The sequence below is a fragment of the Palaemon carinicauda genome, chromosome 4 (assembly GCF_036898095.1).
Source record: "Palaemon carinicauda isolate YSFRI2023 chromosome 4, ASM3689809v2, whole genome shotgun sequence".
In the NCBI taxonomy this organism is placed as follows: Eukaryota; Metazoa; Arthropoda; class Malacostraca; order Decapoda; family Palaemonidae; genus Palaemon; species Palaemon carinicauda.
This window is the reverse complement of record NC_090728.1, coordinates 52784576-52809535: the sequence shown is the minus strand read 5'-3', so window position 1 is coordinate 52809535 and position 24960 is coordinate 52784576. Positions and strand designations below refer to the sequence as shown.

At 40.9% G+C, this 24960-nt stretch overlaps 1 protein-coding gene across 9 annotated transcripts in view; it reads right to left on the bottom strand.

Annotated features, from left to right (window-relative positions):
- Positions 1-24960, bottom strand: part of LOC137639954 (golgin subfamily A member 4-like) — a 190250-nt gene that overhangs the window by 24359 nt on the left and 140931 nt on the right. For all 9 annotated transcript variants that reach the window (XM_068372265.1, XM_068372272.1, XM_068372266.1 and 6 more), the window contains 7 exons: positions 19992-20228; positions 11714-11894; positions 11101-11159; positions 10734-10896; positions 8866-9092; positions 7062-7278; positions 1215-1437 (listed from right to left, as the gene is read on the bottom strand). In XM_068372265.1, coding sequence (XP_068228366.1) covers positions 1215-1437; positions 7062-7278; positions 8866-9092; positions 10734-10896; positions 11101-11159; positions 11714-11894; positions 19992-20228 — 1307 coding nt within the window. The remainder of the gene's footprint in view (positions 1-1214; positions 1438-7061; positions 7279-8865; positions 9093-10733; positions 10897-11100; positions 11160-11713; positions 11895-19991; positions 20229-24960) is intronic.

The window sequence follows — 24960 nt, the reverse complement described above, 5'->3', positions numbered from 1 at the left end:
TCGTAACGATAGAGCGCATGTTGAACGTCCTGAACGTCAACAACTGCGTAGCATAAATAAACTAAACGTTAGTTCATCTTTGAAAACAGTACGAAGACTATCAAAGAAATTCTTTCATAAAATATTACATTTAAAAAGTTTTAAATCCTTAGCTCTTTAAAAGCTAATTACGATATAAAGGGCTCAACGTTGATTAACTTCGGTTTCCAAGTTAGGACCGCCTACTCTCAGGAAAGGTCTATATAAACAAAACATTAAAATTATTTTTATATGTTTATAATAAATGGAAAGTTAATCGAAGAGGCCTAATAAAGGCGGAGAGATATAAAATATATAGAGGAAAATTTATAACGTGATATAATTACTAAAAGCCTAAACACACTTCCGCTAAGGGAAGGGTCGGCCATTTAAATTTCTCTCCTCTCTTTGTCACCATAATCAAATCTATCCAAAACGAGTTCAAGATTTAAGATGAAAATAAAACACCTGCATAGCGAAAGCTCAAAACTAGAATAGTGTACTTCACCAATTAGTTGTGAAAACAAATCCAGTTTGGCAACAGCGAATAAGCACGTCTTGTCGGGAGCACGACAGAGAGAAAATTGAGTTCTTTGTTTACATTGAGTACTGGGTATCTGGACGACAGATGGCGCTGTTGGGCACACCCGCAACCTGTGTAGCGATCGCTGGCTAATTTTACCTTAGAGTTTTCTGTCGAGCAACAGAGTTGCAGCTATTATAATCACCGGCTAAGTTAAATATTGAAAAATTAAGAGTATTCTGAAATGGTTTTGCTATATGAAAGAAAATATAACAATAGGTTCATGTAAAGTGTATAGTTCATGTGATGCGAGGAAGATAGAGAGGACTGTATTAGAGAGGTTTGGTACTGTACCTAGATATGGGTTGTAAGCACATAAAAATGGAATGAGACAGACTCAGATAGCTTAGGCTAAAATCATCCAACTAAAGAATGCATCAGTCACTAATACAATGTATCTACCTCCTAACCCTGAATATATTGAGTTGAGTAAGGCAGAATCTACAGTTGTATACTACTCGTATAACTGGGTATACCAAACCGTAATTTGAGCATAACCCCCTGCCTGACAATCTTCCTTTATTACCTGACTGGTTGTATATTCAAATATCAAGTTTAACCATAAGAAAAGCCTACCAGTCACAATGTTTAAAAGAATAGTACTAATTCTTACCATAATCTAATATTTTCCTCTTGAAGCTTCTGAAGTTTAGGTCCAAGTATTGTTAACTGAGATCTCAGGAAAGTCAACTCAGAAGTATGATCATAACAGGATAGCTTTTCCTGACGGAGCTGCTCTGTCAATTCTTGTTTTCTTCGTTTCTCATCCTCCAATGACAGCTTCCATTCATTTGACAACAACCTTTCTTGCTCTAATCGGAAGTCAGTCTGTGAAGCTATATAAAAAAGAAATCAACCTTTAAAACAAAAAACTATATACTTGTTTCACCTTTAAAAACACACAGAACAATTATCATTTAGTTTAAAGTAGGAATACAGAACAGCAAATCAATTTTAGTTCTTAGCTGCATTGGACTTTTCAACATATAAATTAAGCAACTATGAATAATCAATAGTCAGCATCATCCATATTCCTATAATATTCCCTGAAACATAACCAATAGATTTCAGTTCCAATTTTTATATCCATAATTGTAAGAAATGTGAAACTAGACCTCACAAAGTCATATAGAATCATCTTAATTTAAAATAATTTCCTCATATGGATTTTTATGGATTAGAAAATACTGTAATGGTTTGTACAATAAAAAAAAAAACAATATAGGATTCTTATCAACTGGTCTCAAACATGATTTTATAAAAATTTTCTCTTATCAATAAACTTTGTTATTTTTTACTCACGTGAAGCTCATACTGCTTTTGTCTCCACATAAAATTATGATATTTCCCATCTCTCATTTACACTTTGAACTTTAATCTGATCAGCAACCATGAAATATGCTTTACAAAGAGGAAGAATGAGGTCTATGCACTCCTCACAAAATTTTCTAAAATGCAAAATTGTCTCTGCCATGAGACACAGAGAGAATGTGGATCATAATCTCCTAAAAATTATTAATGACAACAAGGTTGAAATTTATAACAAATCCGGAGACCTGAGATATGTTATTTTCATTAGTAAAATAAATTTTTGAATATACTTACCCGATGATCATGTAGCTGTCAACTCCGTTGCCCGACAGAAATCTAAGGTCGGGATACGCCAGCGATCGCTATACAGGTGGGGGTGTACACAACAGCGCCATCTGTGAGCAGGTACTCAAGTACTTCTTGTCAACAAGAACTCAATTTTCTCCTCGGTCCACTGGTTCTCTATGGGGAGGAAGGGAGGGTCCTTAAATTCATGATCATCGGGTAAGTATATTCAAAAATTTATTTTACTAATGAAAATAACATTTTTCAATATTAATCTTACCCGATGATCATGTAGCTGATTCACACCCAGGGTGGTGGGTGGAGACCAGTATACATGTTAACATTAGAAGCTAAGTATCCCGTATTTCATTTAAGCAGTTATTCAAAATAACAAACATAAAATAAATAAGTACCTGGTAAGGAAGTCGACTTGAACTATTACTCTGCCTTTTTTAAGTACGTCTTCCTTACTGAGCCTAGCGGTCCTCTTAGGATGCTGAACGACTCCTAGGTGCTGAAGTATGAAGGGCTGCAACCCATACTAAAGGACCTCATCACAACCTCTAATCTAGGCGCTTCTCAAGAAAGAATTTGACCACCCGCCAAATCAACCAGGATGCGGAAGGCTTCTTAGCCTTCCGTACAACCCAAAAACAACAATAAAAAGTATTTCAAGAGAAAGATTAAAAAAGGTTATGGGATTAAGGGAAAGTAGTGGCTGAGCCCTCACCTACTACTGCACTCGCTGCTACGAATGGTCCCAGGGTGTAGCAGTTCTCGTAAAGAGACTGGACATCTTTGAGATAGAATGATGCGAACACTGACTTGCTTCTCCAATAGGTTGCATCCATAACACTCTGCAGAGAACGGTTCTGTTTGAAGGCCACTGAAGTAGCAACAGCCCTAACTTCATGTGTCCTTACCTTCAGCAAAGCAAGGTCTTCTTCCTTCAGATGAGAATGTGCCTCTCTAATCAGAAGCCTGATGTAGTAAGAAACTGCGTTCTTAGACATCGGTAAAGCAGGCTTCTTGATAGAACACCATAAAGCTTCTGATCGTCCTCGTAATGGCTTTGTCTGTCTTAAATAGTACTTAAGAGCTCTTACTGGGCAAAGTACTCTCTCTAGTTCGTTCCCCACCAAGTTGGACAGGCTTGGGATCTCGAACGACTTGGGCCAAGGACGCGAAGGAAGCTCGTTTTTAGCCAAGAAACCGAGCTGCAAGGAACATGTAGCCGTTTCAGATGTAAAACCTTCGTTCCTGCTGAAGGCGTGGATCTCACTGACTTTTAGCTGTTGCTAAGCAAACGAGGAAAAGAGTCTTTAATGTGAGATCCTTAAAAGAGGCTGATTGAAGCGGTTCGAATCTTGATGACATCAGGAACCTTAAAACCACGTCTAGGTTCCAGCCTGGTGTGGATAACCGACGTTCCTTTGAGGTCTCAAAAGACCTAAGGAGGTCCTGTAGATCTTTGTTGGAGGAAAGATCCAAGCCTCTGTGGCGGAAGACCGCTGCCAACATACTTCTGTAGCCCTTGATCGTAGGAGGTGAAAGGGATCTTACATTCCTTAGATGTAACAGAAAGTCAGCTATCTGTGTTACAGAGGTACTGGTTGAGGAAACTGCATTCGCCTTGCACCAGCTTCGGAAGACTTCCCATTTTGACTGATAGACTCTGAGAGTGGATGTCCTCCTTGCTCTGGCAATCGCTCTGGCTGCCTCCTTCGAAAAGCCTCTAGCTCTTGAGAGTCTTTCGATAGTCTGAAGGCAGTCAGACGAAGAGCGTGGAGGCTTGGGTGTACCTTCTTTACGTGAGGTTGACGCAGAAGGTCCACTCTTAGAGGAAGAGTCCTGGGAACGTCCACTAGCCATTGCAGTACCTCGGTGAACCACTCTCTCGCAGGCCAGAGGGGAGCAACCAACGTCAACCGTGTCCCTTCGTGAGAGGCGAACTTCTGAAGTACCCTGTTGACAATCTTGAACGGAGGGAACGCATACAGGTCTAGATGGGACCAATCCAGCAGAAAGGCATCCACGTGAACTGCTGCTGGGTCTGGAATCGGAGAACAATACATCGGGAGCCTCTTGGTCATCGAGGTAGCGAATAGATCTATGGTGGGCTGACCCCACAGGGCCCATAGTCTGTTGCAAACATTCTTGTGAAGGGTCCACTCTGTGGGGATGACCTGACCCTTCCGGCTGAGGCGATCTGCCATGACATTCATGTCGCCCTGAATGAACCTTGTTACCAGCGAAAGCTTTCGATCTTTTGACCAAATGAGGAGGTCCCTTGCGATCTCGAACAACTTCCTCGAATGAGTCCCTCCTTGCTTGGAGATGTAAGCCAAGGCTGTGGTGTTGTCGGAGTTCACCTCGACCGCCTTACTTAGCTGGAGGGACTTGAAGGTTATCAAGGCCAGATGAACTGCCAAAAGCTCCTTGCAGTTGATGTGAAGTGTCCTTTGCTCCTGATTCCACGTGCCCGAGCATTCCTGTCCGTCCAGTGTCGCACCCCAGCCCGTGTCCGATGCGTCCGAGAAGAGACGGTGGTCGGGGGTCTGAACAGCCAATGGTAGACCTTCCTTGAGAAGAATGCTGTTCTTCCACCACGTCAGTGTAGACCTCATCTCTTCGGAAACAGGCACTGAGATCGCCTCTAGCGTCATGTCCTTTCTCCAGTGAGCAGCTAGATGAAACTGAAGGGGGCGGAGGTGGAGTCTCCCTAACTCGATGAACTGGGCCAGCGATGAAAGTGTCCCTGTTAGACTCATCCACTGCCTGACAGAACATCGGTTCCTTCTCAGCATGCTCTGGATGCATTCTAGGGCTTGATTGATCCTTGGGGCCGACGGAAAAGCCCGAAAAGCTCGACTCTGAATCTCCATACCTAGATACAGTAGACAATGGTCTGGGATGGGACGAGTTGGGACTTCTCTATATTGACCAGGAGGCCCAATTCCTTGGTCAGATCCATAGTCCATCTGAGATTCTCCAGACAGCGACGACTTGACGGAGCTCTTAAAAGCCAGTCGTCCAAATAGAGGGAGGCTCTGATGTCTGCCAAGTGAAGGAATTTGGCAATATTCCTCATCAGTTTGGTAAACACAAGAGGTGCCGTGCTTAGGCCAAAGCACAGGGCTTGGAACTGGTACACAACCTTTCCAAAGACGAACCTTAGGAAAGGTTGGGAGTCTGGATGGATGGGGACGTGAAAGTACGCGTCTTTCAGGTCTAACGAGACCATCCAGTCCTCCTTCCTGACCGCTGCTAGTACCGACTTCGTCGTCTCCATCGTGAACGTCTGCTTGGTGACAAAAGCATTGAGAGCACTGACGTCCAGCACCGGTCTCCAACCTCCTGTCTTCTTCGCTACCAGGAAGAGACGGTTGTAGAAGCCCGGGGATTGATGGTCCCGGACTATGACTACCGCTCCCTTTTGTAGCAAGAGCGACACCTCTTGCTGCAACGCTAGCCTCTTGTCCTTCTCCTTGTAGTTGGGAGAGAGGTTGATGGGAGATGTTGCTAGAGGGGGACTGCGGCAGAACGGAATTCTGTACCCCTCCTAACACTTCCCACTGCACTTTTAGCTTTCAGCTCTTTGACATCTGCCAAAAGCTGATTACGGTCATTAGCCAATGACTCCACTCTGTCACCAAGAGCCTGAATGGCACGCATCATATCCGCCATGGATGGCTGAGCACTAGTAGCAGGGTCGGGAGTCACCACTACAGGGGAAGGAAAAGGTTGAGGGGCATGGGGAGAGGAAAAATCAACAGAGCGAGAAGAACTCCTCCTGATCCTATCCTTCTCTAGCCTACGTGCATTTTTAAGGAATTCGTTAAAATCGAATTCCGAAAGCCCAGCGCATTCCTCACACCGATCTTCCAATTGACAGGATTTACCCCTACAATTGGAACAAACGGTGTGAGGATCTATGGAGGCCTTCGGAAGACGCCTAGTACAAGCCCTAACACTACACTGCCTGTACTTAGGGACTTGAGACTGGTCAGACATCTTGAATAGTAGAAATAGTCAAGGGGGGATTCCAAAAACTAGCAAAGTTCGTTAACAATTAATCCAAATTAATTCCAAAAGCTTGCTAAGCTAATGATAAAGCTTCCTGAATAGCGAAGGCTAAAATCTAGAGCGAATACATCACCAAAATCGTGAGAAACAACTCCAGAATCAACAGCGTATCCAAGTAGGTCTTGCCGGTGGCACGACAGAGGAAAAATTGAGTTCTTGTTGACAAGAAGTACTTGAGTACCTGCTCACAGATGGCGCTGTTGTGTACACCCCCACCTGTATAGCGATCGCTGGCGTATCCCGACCTTAGATTTCTGTCGGGCAACGGAGTTGACAGCTACATGATCATCGGGTAAGATTAATATTGAAAATTGGAGCACCCGTCCTTTCATTCCCACATCACTTTTAGACTGAAGAGCGATGCAACATGCACAGCATATTATTACTGTTAAACACTAGCAAGTCTTGTTACTTTACTTAGAAGGAAATAAAACAAGAAATTTCTTTATTCTAAGCAGTAATGTCAACATTCCAAGCTTCCGGAGACCAATGCAGTATGCACATCAATCATGGGAGGTTTTTAGAAATAATATTTTAACCATACATTTCCCTATACAGTATTATCATGTACTAGAGAATATAATAAAAGTTAACAAACAGTTAAGGCTTAAAGTATTGGAGAAAAAATTCTGAACTATTGTAAAATTTTAACTAATGTCTATATAAACAGGACTAGTCAAGGAAATATATATGAAAACTTAGTGAAGAACAAATTTTAATACAATGAAAAATTATTATACAAAAATAATAAGCACTAGTTAAAAGTGTTTCAACTTACCTAGTCTCTTTAATTCATGATCCTTCTGGCTAATGTCAGACTCTAGCTCCGCTATGCGTCTTACATATTGCATTCGCTCTCTTATATCAAGTTTACATACAGAACTTTCTCTAGAGCTTGGTTCACTAAGGTCAAGTCCTGCTACAAGATCCTTCTCAGTACTACTGAGGAAAGAACCATACTTATGAAGGAACCTTCTTTCACTTGATGTCAACACCTAAAAGAGAGGAAACATTAAAAGACATTTTTTAATGAAACAAGTTTGGTTTGTTATTTTCTAATAAATCTTGAATAAATACTGCAGAGGTCAAATAACTACATTAGCGCTTCATTTGTAGGCTAACTGTAGCACAAAAAATAGGGCATAACAAGGTCTACGACTCTTGGTTATCAAAACTAAATTGGTCAAAACTCAAGAGTTATACATAACATTGCATGCATTAGATATCTTGTCTCCGATTTTTTTTTTCCAAATTTGTCACCATCTCTAATGTTTTCGTCAAATGCTCCTATCTTGGGTTTAGAAATGTAATTAATTTTTTTCACCACTTTTGTGTAGTACACTTATGATCCGCCTTCATTTGAAAATCCTCCATACCTGTGCCCTTCTATCATGATTTTCTAAACCCATCTTTCTTCCTTCTTGTTTATCTTCGACCCAATCTCTTATATTTCCTCCTACCAGTTGAGTTTATTATTCCAACTCTATTACACAGTCTTATAGATCATATTTTCCCTCCACATCAAGTTTACAAACAGTAAGGATATGAAATTATTTGCTATAACATTAAGAAAAAAAACTTCATCTGTGGTGGATAACGGGGGAGGGTGGGCTGTGGCACCCTAGCAGTACCCGCCGAACTCGGTTGAGTCCCTTGTCAGGCTGGGAGGAACGTAGAGAGGAGAGGTCCCCTTTTTTGTTTCATTTGTTTGATGTCGGCTACCCCCCAAAATTGGGGGAAGTGCCTTAGTATATGTATGATGTATTAAGAAAAATACTTAAAAAGGAACTTTTATTCACTCGATATAGCACCCAAAAAGGGATAAGAGAAATGAAGGGAGAAAGAAAACATTTCATGGTATCATTTTTGGTTTAGTACAGATATGAAAAATGGCTATAAAGTTTTCCTATTAGGTGGAAACATAAAAGTAACTAATGAATAGAGCTGCTCTAGCTTTTATCTGGACCAATTTAGAGTCTGCTCTTCTGCGTGCCTAACTGTGCCTTATAATTCTGCTGATTTTCACTATTAACCATCCATGATATCAGTTTCTTGGTCATTTATGATGAGATGTCTGAGGTCCTTAACGCTAATGAAATAGATCATATAACATTGTCTTTTATTTAATAATGTAATTTCTATCTTTTATTTCATAACGTAATGCCTACAGAAGAATACTTCAAACCCATGTATAAAATCTATCAAGGGGTTGTTTAAAATAAGGAAATAGAAAGGATTATGGGATCTTATTGCTTAACTTTCAGCACACTTAAATATAGCAAGATTGAAATGCATTACAACTCCTCATTTGTTAACTATACTTTGTGAGTGAACAAAAATATTAATTTGCATAAGTCAAGAAATAGTACAAAAATTCACCTTGTTAAACTATCTCATAATAAAACTATATCAAAGGAGCTTACATAGATATCTTCTACAACTTTTTATTATTTCAATTTTTATTATAGTATAGAAACTCAAGAATATGCCAATTCATTTATCTGATTTCTCCCAGTTCAGATTCTAAAAGCTGCAAAACTTTCCATACAAATACAAAGGCAATTCATATCACAATGCCATACCTGTACGCCCTCCTGTTGAATTTTGTTAATAATTACTTGCAACTGACTTTTAACGTCATCTGCTTCATCCCCGACACTTGATGCTCGAGTAGAAGGCTGAACAGACTCGCAACCCTCTAAACCACTTTCCATGTAATATGAAACCAGTGACCTGTCAAGCCTACTCGATTTACTGACTTCCTCTCTTACACCCTCTCCAAGATCTTCTAGAGAGTCTGATAGATGTCCTGGGAAAAAATAGAAATTAGGATATTTTACATAAAAGGACTGTTAGAAAATAAGAAATAAATAATAAACATGAATGCCTCAGCTTTCTACTAAAATATAGTCTTTTTATAGTTTATATATGACATATCTGTTTTTTATGTTGTTAATAGTTTATATATGAAATATCTATTTTGACATTGTTGCTGTTTTTAGAATGATTTATAGTTAAATTGTTCTCATCATTTATTTATATCCTTATTTCCTTTCCTCACTGGGCTATTTTTCCCTAATGGAGCCCTTGGGCTTGTAGCATCTTGCTTTTCCAACTAGGGTTGTAGCTTGGCTAGTAATAATAATAATATTGATTTAATAATTAAGATATATGAAAATGAACAAGTAAAAATATCCAAATATGCCAAAATATAATGGGATAATAGGTGTTTGTTCCATTCCATGGTAGATTAAGCCTCTCTTTCTCCTCATTAATTGTAGAAGTTTTAGATGGCGGAGCCTTTTCAATAACATATTGAACTACGTGGTATTTAATGGGAATAAAGCTGGACACAGTTGTCCGAGCCAGGCCTAAAGGCACAAACAATGTTCATCTCTTTCACCCTGTTTTTATATCTCTATCATACCTAATTTATCTTGCATAGTTATGACATCCTTCTTTGATTCATTAAATTTAACTTCATCAGGGACATTGGTAAAATATACGACGACTACCATGAAACAAAAGAATAACTTCAATGCACATGTACAACACCAGAAAACACTCGTGAACAACTAAAGCTCATACGCAGTAGGCCTTATTCTAGCTGAAACAGCAGGAAGCTGTTCAAAACTTGTCACTATGCATTTACTTTTTTTATGTGGTAAGCCTTGTTTTCAATTTATATTAGAAGATATTATAGATTACCTTTTTACTGTATGTTTTCTTTAACAGTCATATATTTGGCATTAAGCATATCATATCGTTAACAACCTCTTACAAAATAATTGTTCTACTTAAGAAAGCAAACAGCTCTTCAGTCAGGATAAAGTTACAAGCTAGAACCTTTATTTTACACCTTCGAGAAGGATCGAAACAAAGTTGTCGGACTTTGTGTATGTTTTTCTTCATACATAAAATGGTTCCCAAGTTTACAACTTTAATTCGTTCTGGGAGCAAGATCATAAACTAACAATTTCTCCCATAAGATGTAATGAAAATTCACTCTATACATTTCACCATTCATATATACTCTTACACAATCATTTTTAAAGGTTTTTATGCTAATCATTGAACAATTTATACCCCGTAACATCAGAAATGAATAAAAACTAATCATTCAAAATCAAAAAAGAATTTTAATAATATAATTTCCTATTTTCATACTCGCCTGATGTTTACTCTAAAGATTAAAATTTTTGCATTTGCTTTCTCTTCAATGAATACATGCTCTCAGAAAAAAGTTAATTTGATCACGACAATGCACTTCCTACAATGACCTTTATTATTGAAAGATTCACAATATAAATCAAAATTTAAATTGGAAAAAAAAACAGAAGAATAAAAGAAGTCAGTATTGAGATGGTATATCATAAATTTCTGTAACTTTTTGCAAGTTAAAGTATAATCAAGCAACAAAGACAAGCTTTAAATAAAAGAAGAGCATTACCACTTGTAGTGTTCTGTTGCAGACGCTGTTCCAAATTCTGGATGTACTGAGCTTTATTTTCATTTTCTTTATTAGCATTATGTAATGCAGCTTCATAGTACTTTACTTGCTGGGTAACTGCAGCTTCCTTTTCTTTGACATACTTTTCTGCTAAGCATTTAATCTGAAAGGAGTAAACTTAGTTGAATGATACAGATATACTTCTCATGCACATGAACACTTGTAGCTCATATCGCTCAGAGCTGGGTATGATCATCAAATTATTGTGTTCATTGGATTCTAGAGTATTTCAAAATGGCTTAGAATAAGGGAAACATCTTTGAAATATACTTCTAAATCAAAATTTCAAATGACTAAATTTCCTTACCTGAGCAGATAGTCGTTCTTCATAATCAAATATCAACTGCTTTTGTTGCCTCTTCAAACCTAGAGCATGGGAATTTACTTTTAGTCACTATCTTTTAAAAGTAATGTTCTATCAGAACTTTTAGGTTTGTATGGATGAAAATTATGAAATGGGCAATAACAATTTTTAGATTCAAACTACAAGTTCTGTTCAGATTCCAGAAGAAATCTTATAATAAAAATTTAAACTGCATAGTTAAAGAATATGCTGTACATCATATATAATAAGGATCAATGTCAGTAAACCTACATACATAAAAAACAAGTCGTCTGTAACGTGCTTCTTAGGTGGATTTTATCTCCATTACATCTTCATCATTATTTCTTATTATTTTCACATACAACTTATCACCGTGACAGATACGATACCATAAGTGACTAAGGACTAATTTGCTAATTTTTGTTCCTTTAAAAATCATGTCCAAAAATATAAAATGCGGTCCCCTTAAGAAATAATAAGTACTATATATACTCAAGAAATAAATTGTAAGAATGTAGTTTGTGTAATTTATCAGCAATAACAAAAGAACAGGATAAAAGTTGATCGGTAAAAAAAATACACAGTAAAATCATACTTGCTATCTCCTCTTGATATTGCTCCAAAACTTCTTTGTCCTTGCCAAAACGAGAACTTTTCTCTGCTTGCTCCTGATGAAATGCACTCAGCTCACTGTGAAGCTGGTTAATTTTCAACTGTTTACATTTCAACTCGGACTTCTCATTTTCCAGCGTCTTTTGAGTTTTCATAAGTTCATCCTACAAAAGCAAATTAAAAAATGTCAACCTTCATTGACCTACCAGTAGTATTCTTTTCTATATGCTTCAGGATAATAGAAAACTAAGAAACTTGCCATTATCATAACTCAAGATAGAATGATAGATACTGTCTTTCTTTAAAGAACTTAACTGAATGATACAGTATATACAAGTGATTTTTATAACTAAAATTAATATTAAAATGTTATTTTTATAATAAAATAAATTTTTGAATATACTTACCCGGTGATTATATAAGCTGCAACTCTGTTGCTCGACAGAAAACTCTACGTTAAAAATCCGCCAGCGATCGCTATGCAGGTAGGGGGTGTACTTCAACAGCGCCATCTGTCGTGCAGGTACTCAGTACTCAATGTAAACAAAGAACTCAATTTTCTCCTCGGTCCACTGCGTCTCTATTGGGGAGGAAGGGAGGGTCCTTTAATATATAATCACCGGGTAAGTATATTCAAAAATTTATTTTATTATAAAAATAACATTTTTCAATATTTAACTTAGCCGGTGATTATATAAGCTGATTCACACCCAGGGGGGTGGGTAGAGACCAGCAATAAATGTTTACATTATTATGAGCTAAGGATTTTTTATTTCATTTTAGCAGTTATCAAAATAACAAACTTAAAATAAATAAGTACCTGGTAAGGAAGTCGACTTGAACAATTACTCTGCCTTTTTAAGTACGTCTTCCTTACGGAGCCTCGCGATCCTCTTAGGATGCTGAGCGACCCCTAGGAGCTGAAGTATCAAGGGTTGCAACCCATACAACAGGACCTCATCAAAACCTCTAATCTAGGCGCTTCTCAAGAAATGACTTTGACCACCCGCCAAATCAAGTAGGATGCGAAAGGCTTCTTAGCCTTCCAGACAACCCAAAAACAATAATAAAACATTTCAAGAGAAAGATTAAAAAGGTTATGGAATTAGGGAATTGTAGTGGTTGAGCCCTCACCCACTACTGCACTCGTTGCTACGAATGGTCCCAGAGTGTAGCAGTTCTCGTAAAGAGACTGGACATTCTTAAGATAAAAAGACGCGAACACTGACTTGCTTTTCCAATAGGTTGCGTCGATTATACTTTGCAGAGATCTATTTTGTTTAAAGGCCACGGAAGTTGCGACAGCTCTAACTTCGTGTGTCCTTACCTTCAGCAAAGCTTGGTCTTCCTCATTCAGATGGGAATGAGCTTCTCGTATTAACAGTCTGATAAAATAGGATAAAGCATTCTTTGACATAGGCAAAGATGGTTTCTTAACTGAACACCATAAAGCTTCAGACAGGCCTCGTAAAGGTTTAGTTCGTTTTAAATAGAACTTAAGAGCTCTTACAGGGCATAAGACTCTTTCTAGTTCATTTCCAACCATACGATAAGTTTGGAATATCGAACGATATTGGCCAAGGCCGAGAAGGCATCTCGTTTTTGGCTAGAAAACCAAGTTGTAGAACATGTAGCCGTTTCGGATGAGAATCCGATGTTCTTGCTGAAGGCATGAATCTCACTGACTCTTTTAGCTGTGGCTAAGCATACCAGGAAAAGAGTCTTTAAGGTGAGATCTTTCAGGGAGGCTGATTGTAGCGGTTCGAACCTGTCTGACATAAGGAATCTTAGTACCACGTCTAAATTCCAACCAGGTGTAACCAAACGACGCTCCTTCGTGGTCTCAAAAGACTTAAGGAGGTCCTGTAGATCTTTATTGTTGGAAAGATCTAAGCCTCTGTGACGGAAGACTGATCCCAACATGCTTCTGTAACCCTTGATAGTGGGAGCTGAAAGAGATCGTTCTTTCCTCAGATATAAGAGGAAGTCAGCTATTTGAGCTACAGAGGTACTGGTCGAGGATACGGATACTGACTTGCACCAGTTTCGGAAGATTTCCCACTTCGATTGGTAGACTCTAAGGGTGGATGTTCTCCTTGCTCTAGCAATCGCTCTGGCTGCCTCCTTCGAAAAGCCTCTAGCTCTCGAGAGTCTTTCGATATTCTGAAGGCAGTCAGACGAAGAGCGTGGATGCCTTGGTGTACCTTCTTTACGTGTGGCTGACGTAGAAGGTCCGCCCTTAGGGGAAGTGTTCTGGGAACGTCTACTAGCCATCGAAGTACCTCGGTGAACCATTCTCTCGCGGGCCAGAGGGAAGCAACTAGCGTCAACCTTGTCCCTTCGTGAGAGGCGAACTTCTGCAGTACCTTGTTGACAATCTTGAACGGAGGGAATGCATATAGATCTAGATGTGACCAATTTAGGAGAAAGGCATCTATATGAACTGCTGCTGGGTCCGGGATTGGTGAGCAAAATATTGGGAGCCTCTTGGTCATCGAGGTTGCGAAGAGATCTATGGTTGGCTGGCCCCAGGTGGCCCAAAGTCTCTTGCATACATCCTTGTGGAGGGTCCATTCTGTTGGAATTATTTGTCCCTTCCGACTGAGACAACCTGCCATGACATTCAAGTTGCCTTGGATGAACCTCGTTACTAGTGATATGTCTAGACCTTTTGACCAGGTGAGGAGGTCCCTTGCGATCTCGTACAACGTCAGAGAGTAGGTCCCTCCTTGCTTGGAGATGTACGCCAAAGCCGTGGTGTTGTCCAAGTTCACCTCCACCACTTTGCCTTGAAGGAGAGACCTGAAGCTTTTCCAGGCCAGACGTACTGCCAGTAGCTCCTTGCAGTTGAAATGCATTGTCCTTTGACTCGAGTTCCATAATCCCGAGCATTCCCGTCCGTCTAATGTCGCACCCCAGCCTACGTCCGATGCGTCCGAGAAGAGAACGTGGTTGGGAGTCTGAACAGTCAGGGGAAGACCCTCTCTTAGGTTGATATAGTCCTTACACCAAGTCAGACAAGACTTTATCTTTTCGGAAACCGGGATCGAGACCGCTTCTAGCGTCTTGTCCTTTTTCCAGTGAAAAGCTAGATGGTATAGAAGAGGACGGAGGTGTAGTCTTCCTAGTGACACAAATTGATCCACGGATGACAGCGTCCCTACCAGACTCATCCACAGCCTGACTGAGCAGCGTTCCTTCTTCAGCATCTTCTGGATGGATAGCAGGGCTGGGGGCTGATCGTCTTGTTCAGCAACGTCCTCATCAGAGGGTTCCTCATCCAAAACTGATGAGGAAACGGCAACGGAGTGGGCAACGTCTGACTCGCTGAATCCGGTCGCACTGGTGGATGCGTGACGGAGCCGGACGCAATATCATGGAACTGCTGCACAGTCTGTGAACTGTCAACAACCATGGGTGCGCGAGGAAGCACAGCGTCAACCCGAAACTGTCTAGACCGTCTGGGTTGTGCAGTCAACACCCTACCGGGTTGCTGAGGTTGACGCACTGCATCACAACAAGTCACCTCTGCTGGTTGTTGAACGTCCTGAACGTCAACAACCACCTCCAAGCGTTGCTTAACGTCAACGTGCGGCTGGCAACCCACACTGGGTCGCATCGGTGGAGGAACCACCTCAACTGGCAGACGCGAGTAGGTTACCTCAGCGTCAACAGGGCGCACAACCGACCGGTTGGAAGGTTGTTGGCCAGAAGGTTCTTCTCCGCATTTAAGTCCTCTATCAAGGACGCAAGCTTGGACTGCATGTCTTGCAGCAAAGCCCATTTAGGGTCTACGGGAGCAGGTGTGGCAACAGACGGGGTTAGCGACTGAGGCGGAACCGTTTACCATCCCTGAAAGCCTTGTTGTGCGTGACATAATAGTACAGCAAAACTTCAAAGGCTCGACAACAGCTGAGAAGTTGACCTGTAAACAACTTGGAGCGTCTCCTGGCTAGGCGCCAGGGAGAGTCTACCAGAATTGAGAAGTCTATCTGGGCAGAGGCATGAACTCCCAAGCCGAGAACTTCTCTCGTGTCATATCAGACTCTCGCTCTATAAACCAATTTAAAAGAAGGGAAAGCAAAGGCTGTATCCCCCAAACTCCTCCTGGTGAAAAACCAGTCGCCTAGCCAACGTAACGCTCTCTAGGAGAGTGAGAGAGCACTAGCTTAAAAACAACGGCTTCGAAGTAGCTAGGCCTAGTGTAAGTTCTGACGTTTAGGCGAACGAGGAGCAGCAATTACAAGATCCGGACGAAGATCCTTAAAAAAATCATCATGATAAGTCCATAGGAGGCTAAGCAGCTTAAGGCTCCTCTCCATCTGACAGAGTCCTCAAGGGAATATCAGTAGGAGGGAGAACAGCAACTTCCTCATCTACAGGAACCTTGTCCGATAAAAGCTGTCTCTCACTGGTGCATTAGTAGCGGACCAGAACGCAACGTCATGTAACTGCTTGACAGTCTGTGAACTGTCAACAACTGAACTGTCAACCACAACAGGTGCGTGAGGACGTACAGCGTCCACTCGAGACTGCTTTGACTGCCTAGACTGAGCAGTCAAAACAACTCTAGAATGCGGAGGTTGACGCACAGCGTCAAAACAAGTCAACTCCGATTGTTAGTGAACGTCTAGAACGTCAACAGGAGCATCAGCCAGTGGCCTAACGTCCAAATGCAGCTGAAAAACCACACCAGACCGCATCGAGTGTGGTTCTAAACAATCTGACTGACGTGACTAAGCTACGCCAACGTCAACAGTAAGCACAAAGGAACGTTAGGTTGGCTGAAAGCCAGGATATCGATGAGATAAACGGCTAGACTCAACGGACTAATCGACAGAATAGTCTTCCATAAGGGAGGCAAGCATATACTGCATGTTTTGCCATACAACCCCTTAAGGATCAACGGAAATGGTTGTGGTAATAAACGAGGGTAACGTCTGTGACCGCAACACTTTGCCTACAAAAAAAGACTTTCGGAGTCTGTGTTACGTTTTTGTTAGGCGGCGAGCAGTTATCCGATGACTGCATAGGGTCAGAGCTGTCCTAATGGCTGTAACCAGGACGCTGGACCTGTCCTGAAAGGACTGACTTTCGCTTAAGGGCTTCGAAACCTTGTGACAGGTTTCTTATGCGAAAAGCCTACGGATGGCGAGGAGAAACAACGTCTCTCTCGTCTTATGGTAGGGGAGATCTTGGTAAGAAACACCCGATACCATAGAGGGAAAACGTCTGTTCGTTGGTCAAGGCCTCTCGAACCCATAAGTCTTTTGACATTACTTCTCCCCTGGGCTTGGGAGCTTGCAAGAGGTCCCGGACTAGGTGAACGACAGGCACGAACAGACGAACCCTCGGACGCAACACTGTAACACTTTGCGCCTCGGACGCAACACTGTAACACTTTGCGCATATCACTTTATCACTTCGATTTCTGTTTTGCACTTATTTCTACCTGAAACACGCAATTCTACCCTTCATTAAAAGGTAGTAATTGCGAAATTAGTCGTATAATGCAAGCTCATAATACCAGCAAAAAACAGAAAACATATTTTAAGATAAAAAGAAAAATCAGTGGCTGGGAAAGAGACTAAACACTAGTTCATATAACTACGTTTTCAATCTCTCACCGCACATAGCCTGGGGACGAGAATAAAAACCTAAAAACGTTTTATCCTTCCTCCCCGTACAGAGACTAGGGACGAGAGTAACACGAGAACAACGTTACCCGCTTGAACGGAACGTTTTCTCTCCTCTCTCTCCCTCCGTCTCTATCTCTCTCTCTCTTTCTCTCTTGATTTCGCACCTAAGAGAAGAGCCCAATTATATATCGTCAAAAAAACATGTTATTTGACTAAAGGAAAAAACTGAAAGGTTTTACAAATAAAAAGTTCCTTTAAATTAGAATTTAAAACATTTAAGCTAAGAAAGAATGAACAAAACGTCAGAATCGATTTACTCTTACTGCAAAGTGAAACCGTGATACACTCTCTCTCTATCGTAACGATAGAGCGCATGTTGAACGTCCTGAACGTCAACAACTGCGTAGCATAAAAAACTAAACGTTAGTTCATCTTTGAAAACAGTACGAAGACTATCAAAGAAAATCTTTCATAAAATATTACATTTAAAAAGTTTTAAATCCTTTAAAAGCTAAAGACGATATAAAGGGCTCAATGTTGATTAACTTCGGTTTCCAAGTTAGGACCGCCTACTCTAAGGAAAGGTCTATATAAACAAAGCATTAAAACTTATTTTATATGTTTATAAAAAATGGAAAGTTAATCGAAGAGGCCTAATAAAGGCGGAGAGATATAAAATATATAGAGGAAAATCTATAACGTGATAAGATAATTACTAAAAGCCTAAACACACTTCCGTCTAAGGGAAGGGTCGGCCATTTAAAAGTGAAAGAAAGTCCATACTCTCTTTGTCACCATAATTAAATCTATCCAAAACGAGTTCAAGTTTTGAGATTGATTGATTGATTGAAAGTTTTCTGGCATCCTGACATCTAAGGTCATTGACGCCGATCAAGTTTTGAGATGAAGATAAAACACCTGCATAGCGAAAGCTCAAAACTAGAAAAGTGTACTTCACCAATAGTTGTGAAAACAAATCCAGTTTAGCAACAGCGAATTAGTAGGTCTTGCTGGTAGCCCGACAGAGAGAAAATTGAGTTCTTTGTTTACATTGAGTACTGAGTACCTGCACGACAGATGGCGCTGTTGAAGTACACCCCCTACCTGCATAGCGATCGCTGGCGGATTTTTAACGTAGAGTTTTCTGTCGAGCAACAGAGTTGCAGCTTATATAATCACCGGCTAAGTTAAATATTGAAAATTTGAAATTGAAAACTGATATAGAAAACTAAACAGAAATTATGAGATAAGACCTAAAGGAGTTGAATGCAACCCAAGAAGTGAAATCAGAATTTTAATGATAAAATTTGTTATTCTAATACACCTCTTAAAACACTAAAATTAATTACAATATCAAGTATTTCAAAAATATTTCCCAGCTTATTACCACAAAACAGCAATTAGTAAATTAGCATGTAAACTTTAAATATAAAGATATTCATTTATTTGTCATTATGATGTACTCAAGGAGGGCATTATAATGAAGTTTATAACAAGGTTAGGTAACAGAGTAGTCTGATACAAGTCATCACTTCCTTGAGGTATGAAAGACTTTAAGACTAAATAAAAGTAAAATGACATTCATTTATTCTAATACTGTGGTGATAACTATTTTAAGACTCTTAATCACAAAAAAAAGGGAGTATTGAGAGGTTTATAAGGTAGTTTTATCATAAGATATCAGGAGCACTTAACTTACGTCTTACTGTTTGGAACTGGGATGTTAGTGCTGTACCTATGCAGAGGTTCATGAATAATAGCGATTCATCATTTGTGATTTAAGTTTTTCTTATTTTTATAAAAAGCTCTTCACTGAATAAAAATAACCAACATTTAGAATTCATGTCTTCTTTATAGACAGACTTGTAAAGGTTATAAAAGCACTTGTGGTGGCCTATCTGGTAACGCCTTTGACTGCTGATCACCAGACTGGGGTTCAGGTCCGGTACAAACTCGTTAGTTCCTTTGGTCACTGCAACCTCACCATCCTTGTGAGCTAAGGATGGAGGTTTGTGGGAGTCTATAGGTCTATCTGCTTAGTCATCAGCAGCCATTTCCTAATCCTCCTTGGTCCTAGCTTGGGTGAAGTGTAACCCTGTGATGAGCGAGTGGCCGAACTTGTAAGCGAACTTAGAAGCACCCAGCTTTAATTGATACACCACCACCAACAAAAATATTCATAAAGATCTAATTACATAACAATCTAAGAGGATCTATGGTAAGAAACTATGAACTCTCAAAATAAAATTGCTGGCGTCAAAAAGAAATAGTAATTGACATGATAGAAATGCTTTGTAACCATCGCAGTTTGTGCCCTTACCACTTTATGAACCATTGGTTGTATAGGGACTCTGGCATTCTTTCCCCCATGTAAATATTGAGAATAAGGAAAAGAGTGCTCCAAGAAAAATTATACAATGATAATTAATGAAACTGATAAAAGCTGTGTGTGTAGAAGTAAGATGGTTTAAAATCAACAATGGTATACTTACTAAAAGCACCTTAAGTATTTGTAAAACAAATATGTGTATCTTTGTATTAACACATTTTCGCAAGACCAAACTGGAATACAAGTATTCATGTCTTTATTTCAAGATACACAACTACAGTCTTGATACCTACCTGCAACTTGGAATTTTGGTCAGATAAACATCTTGTAAATTCAAGATGCTTCTCTTCCATCTTTGTTAGTGCTTTAGTTTTTAAATCAATGTCAGCCATCAAACTTTCATTAGTGCTCTTTAATTTTTCAGTTTCTAACTGTAATTCTTCATATTTCACTGTTATCTTATCCAGTTCATTCTTGTATTCAATATTTGTTCCATATAACTCCTCATACTGAACTTGCACAGCTGAGAGCTGAAAGAAAAAAAAATACATTTTAATAATAAAATCTATTTCTATACTAACCTGGCATTCATAATGCTCCTCTGCCAAAGCTAGTTCAATGTTGACATCTACCCTCTAGCAAAAATTCTTCCCTTTTCCTTTCCTTGAAATTACTCTACCTTTCTAATGAATTGGGATCATATGGTGCAGTATGGTAGCTCTAACCCTTAGGTGGACCATATCCCTTTATCTTTCAGTTCTCTCGTCGCTGTAAGTGTTCGAGCATATGTCACCCTAGCCCAAGATTATGATTTCACCTTTTAGGAAATTCTACAAGAACAAGTTTTTATTTACTCAATTAAAGGGGATGTTTTATTCTGCCTTCTAGGTGTTTTTATTGTGAAAGTTGCTTATGGGATTTACTGATTTGAGATAATGATCATTCTCTCTGTTACACGATGAGGCTAAAATGTAATTTTAATAACCATCATGAATAATGTAATTTCCTCATGAAAGATTTTGAAATTTTATACATAAAACTGTTTAGTACTCCAGTAAAATACTGGGAAAATTCCTAAGTTATACTGTAAAATGATATTTTAATTATAAAATAAATTTTTGAATATACTTACCCGGTGAATATATAATAGCTGCAACTCTGCGGCTCGACAGAAAACACACTCAAAAAACTCGCGAGCGATCGCTATGAAGGTTGCGGGTGTGCCCACCAGCGCCAACTGTCGGCCAGATACCACTCTTGCATGTAAACAAACCCTTCAATTCTTCTCGTCCCGCTGCGTCTCTATTGGGGAGGAAGGGAGGGTCTTTAATTTATATATTCACCGGGTAAGTATATTCAAAAATTTATTTTATAATTAAAATATCATTTTTAAATATTTAACTTAGCCGGTGAATATATAATAGCTGATTCACACCCAAGGCGGTGGGTAGAGACCAGAGTTAATTAAGTTTACAGCGTATAAGCTAAGAGTTTTTTTGACAGTTATCAATATAACAAAACCAAAATATATAGGTACCTGGTAAGGAAGTTGACTTAGACGATTACTCTGCCTTGTAAGTCTGTCTTCCTCACGGAGCCCAGCGATCCTCTTAGGATGCTGAAAGACTCCCAGGAGCTGAAGTATCAAGGGCTGCAACCCATACAACAGGACCTCATCAAAACCCCTAATATGGGCGCTCTCAAGAAATGACTTTGACCACCCGCCAAATCAACCAGGATGCGAAAGGCTTCTTAGCCTTCCGAACAACCCATAAAACAATATTAAAAACATTTCAAGAGACAGATTAAAAAGGATATTGGAATTAGGGAAGTGTAGTGGTAGAACCCTCACCCACTACTGCACTCGCTGCTACGAATGGACCCAGTGTGTAGCAGTCCTCGTAAAGAGTCTGGACACCTTTCAAGTAAAATGACGCGAACACTGACTTGCTTCTCCAAAAGGTCGCGTCCATGATACTTTGCAGAGATCTATTTTGCTTGAAGGCCACGGAAGTTGCTATAGCTCTAATCTCATGCGTCTTAACCTTAAGCAAAGATCGGTCTTCCTCAGGCAAGTGGGAATGGGCTTCTCGTATTAAAAATCTGATAAAATATGACAAAGCATTCTTTGACATAGGTAAGGATGGTTTCTTAACCGAACACCATAACGCTTCAGATTTACCTCGTAAAGGCTTAGTACGAGCTAAATAAAACTTAAGAGCTCTAACGGGACATAATACTCTCTCTAGTTCGTTGCCTACGATCTCTGATAAGCTAGGAATATCAAAAGATTTAGGCCAAGGACGAGAAGGCAGTTCATACTTGGCCAGGAAACCAAGTTGAAGAGAACAAGTGGCTTTTTCTGTCGAAAAACCGATGTTCTTGCTGAAGGCATGAAGCTCACTGACTCTTTTAGCCGAGGCCAAGCACACCAGGAAAAGTCTTAAGAGTGAGATCCTTCAGGGAGGCTGAATGTAAAGGCTCAAACCTGTCTGACATGAGGAACCTTAGGACCACGTCTAAGTTCCATCCAGGAGTAGCCAAACGACGTTCCTTAGAAGTCTCAAAAGACTTAAGGAGATCTTGTAGATCTTTATTGTTGGAAAGATCTAAGCCTCTATGCCGGAAGACCGAAGCCAACATGCTCCTGTAGCCCTTGATCGTGGAAGCTGACAGGGAGCGAACCCTTCTCAGGTATAAGAGAAAATCAGCGATTTGGGCTACAGAGGTACTGGACGAGGATACAGATACTGACTTGCACCAGTCTCGGAAGATTTCCCACTTCGATTGGTAAACTCTAATGGTAGAAGCTCTCCTCGCTCTTGCAATCGCACTGGCTGCCTCCTTCGAAAAGCCTCTAGCTCTAGAGAGTCTTTCGATAGTCTGAAGGCAGTCAGACGAAGAGCGTGGAGGCCTTGGTGTACCTTCTTTACTTGGGGCTGACGTAATAGGTCTACTCTTAGAGGAAGACTTCTTGGAAAGTCTACCAGCCATCGAAGTACCTCGGTGAACCATTCTCTCGCGGGCCAGAGGGGAGCAACTAACGTCAACCTTGTCCCTTCGTGAGAGGCGAATTTCTGCAGTACCTTGTTGACAATCTTGAATGGTGGGAATGCATATAGGTCTAGGTGAGACCAATCTAGGAGAAAAGCGTCTATATGTATTGCTGCTGGGTCTGGGACTGGAGAGCAATAGATTGGAAGCCTCTTGGTCATCGAGGTTGCAAAGAGGTCTATGGTGGGTTGACCCCAAGTCGCCCAAAGCCTCTTGCACACGTCCTTGTGGAGGGTCCATTCTGTAGGAATTACCTGACCCCTCCGACTGAGGCAATCTGCTAAGACGTTCAAGTCGCCCTGGATAAACCTCGTTACCAGGGAGATGCCTCGATCTCTTGACCAAATGAGCAGGTCCCTTGCGATCTCGTACAGTGTCAGGGAGTGGGTGCCTCCTTGCTTGGAAATGTAAGCCAAGGCTGTGGTATAGTCCGAGTTGATTTCCACCACTTTGTTTCGAAGGAGACTCTCGAAGTTCATCAAGGCCAGGTGGACTGCCAAAAGCTCCTTGCCGTTGATGTGCATGCTCCTCTGACTTGAGGTCCACAGACCTGAGCATTCCCGACCGTCCAGGGTCGCACCCCAACCCAAATCCGATGCGTCTGAGAATAGAACGTGGTTTGGTTTCTGAACTGCTAGGGGAAGTCCCTCTCTTAGACTGATATTGTCTTTCCACCAATTCAGGCATGCCTTTACTGTTTCGGAAATCGGGATTGAGACCGCCTCTAGCGTCTTGTCCTTTTTCCAGTGAAAAGCTAGATGGAACTGGGGAGGTCGGAGGTGTAGCCTTCCTAGCGAGACAAACTGCTCCAGGGATGATAGAGTTCCTACTAGACTCATCCAATTCCTGACTGAGCAACGTTCTCTCTTCAACATCCTTTGGATTACGAGCAGGGCTTGATCTATTCGGGGGGCAGACGGAAAAGCCCGAAAAACTGGACTGCGAATCTCCATCCCTAAATACAGTATAGTTTGGGATGGAATCAGCTGTGACTTTTCCATGTTGACCAAAAGTCCCAATTCCTTGGTCAGATCCAATGTCCAATTGAGATCCTTCAGACAGCGATGACTGGACGAGGCTCTGAGAAGCCAGTCGTCCAAGTAAAGGGAGGCTCGGATTCCCGATAAATGGAGGAATTTTGCCACATTCCTCATAAGCCTCGTAAACACGAGAGGAGCAGGACTTAGGCCAAAGCACAGGGCCCGAAACTGGTACACCACATTGTCGAAAACAAACCTCAGAAAAGGTTGGGAATCTGAGTGAATGGGGATGTGGAAGTATGCGTCTCTTAGGTCGAGAGAGACCATCCAGTCTCCCTTTCTGACCGCTGCTAAGACTGATTTCGTGGTCTCCATGGTGAACTTTGTCTTCGTGACAAAGACGTTCAGAGCACTGACGTCTAGCACCGGTCTCCAACCTCCTGTCTTCTTCGGTACTAGGAAGAGACGGTTGTAAAACCCCGGTGATTGAAGGTCAGAGACTTTGACCACCGCTCCCTTCTCTAGCAAAAGAGACACTTCTAGTTTCAGGGCTTGTCTCTTTGATTCCTCTCGGTAATTGGGAGAGAGATCGATGGGGGAAGTCGCTAGAGGAGGTTTGTGTACAAATGGAATTTTGTACCCCTCTCTGAGCAACCTCACAGACTGTTGGTCTGCGCCTCTCTTCTCCCAGGCTCGCCAGAAGTTCTTGAGTCTGGCACCTACTGCTGTCTAAAGCTGCGGGCAGTCAGACTCTGCCACGTGAGGACTTGGCTCCTTTCCTCTTTCCTCTCTTTCCTTCGGCACGAGTACTTCCCCTGCTGGGAGCTCTGCCACGAAAGGGCGGAATAAACCTGGACGCTGGAGTGTCTATCCTTGGTCTAGCAGAAAAGGAAGTCGAAGGAGTCCCTTTGCGAGCAGAGGACGCTACCAAGTCATGGGTGTCCTTCTGCACGAGTGACAAAGCTATGTCCTTAACCAAAAGTTCAGGGAACAAAAACTTCGATAAGGGGGGAAAGAGTAGCTCAGATCTTTGACAGGGAGTAACTCCTGCCGACAGAAAAGAGCAAAGAGACTCTCGCTTCTTAAGGACTCCTGAAGTAAACGAGGAGGAGAGCTCATTGGATCCATCGCGGATGGCTTTATCCATGCAGGACATAATGAGTAAGGAGACATCTCTATCAGCCGATGAGATTTTCCTACTTAAGGCTCCCAAACACCAGTCAAGGAA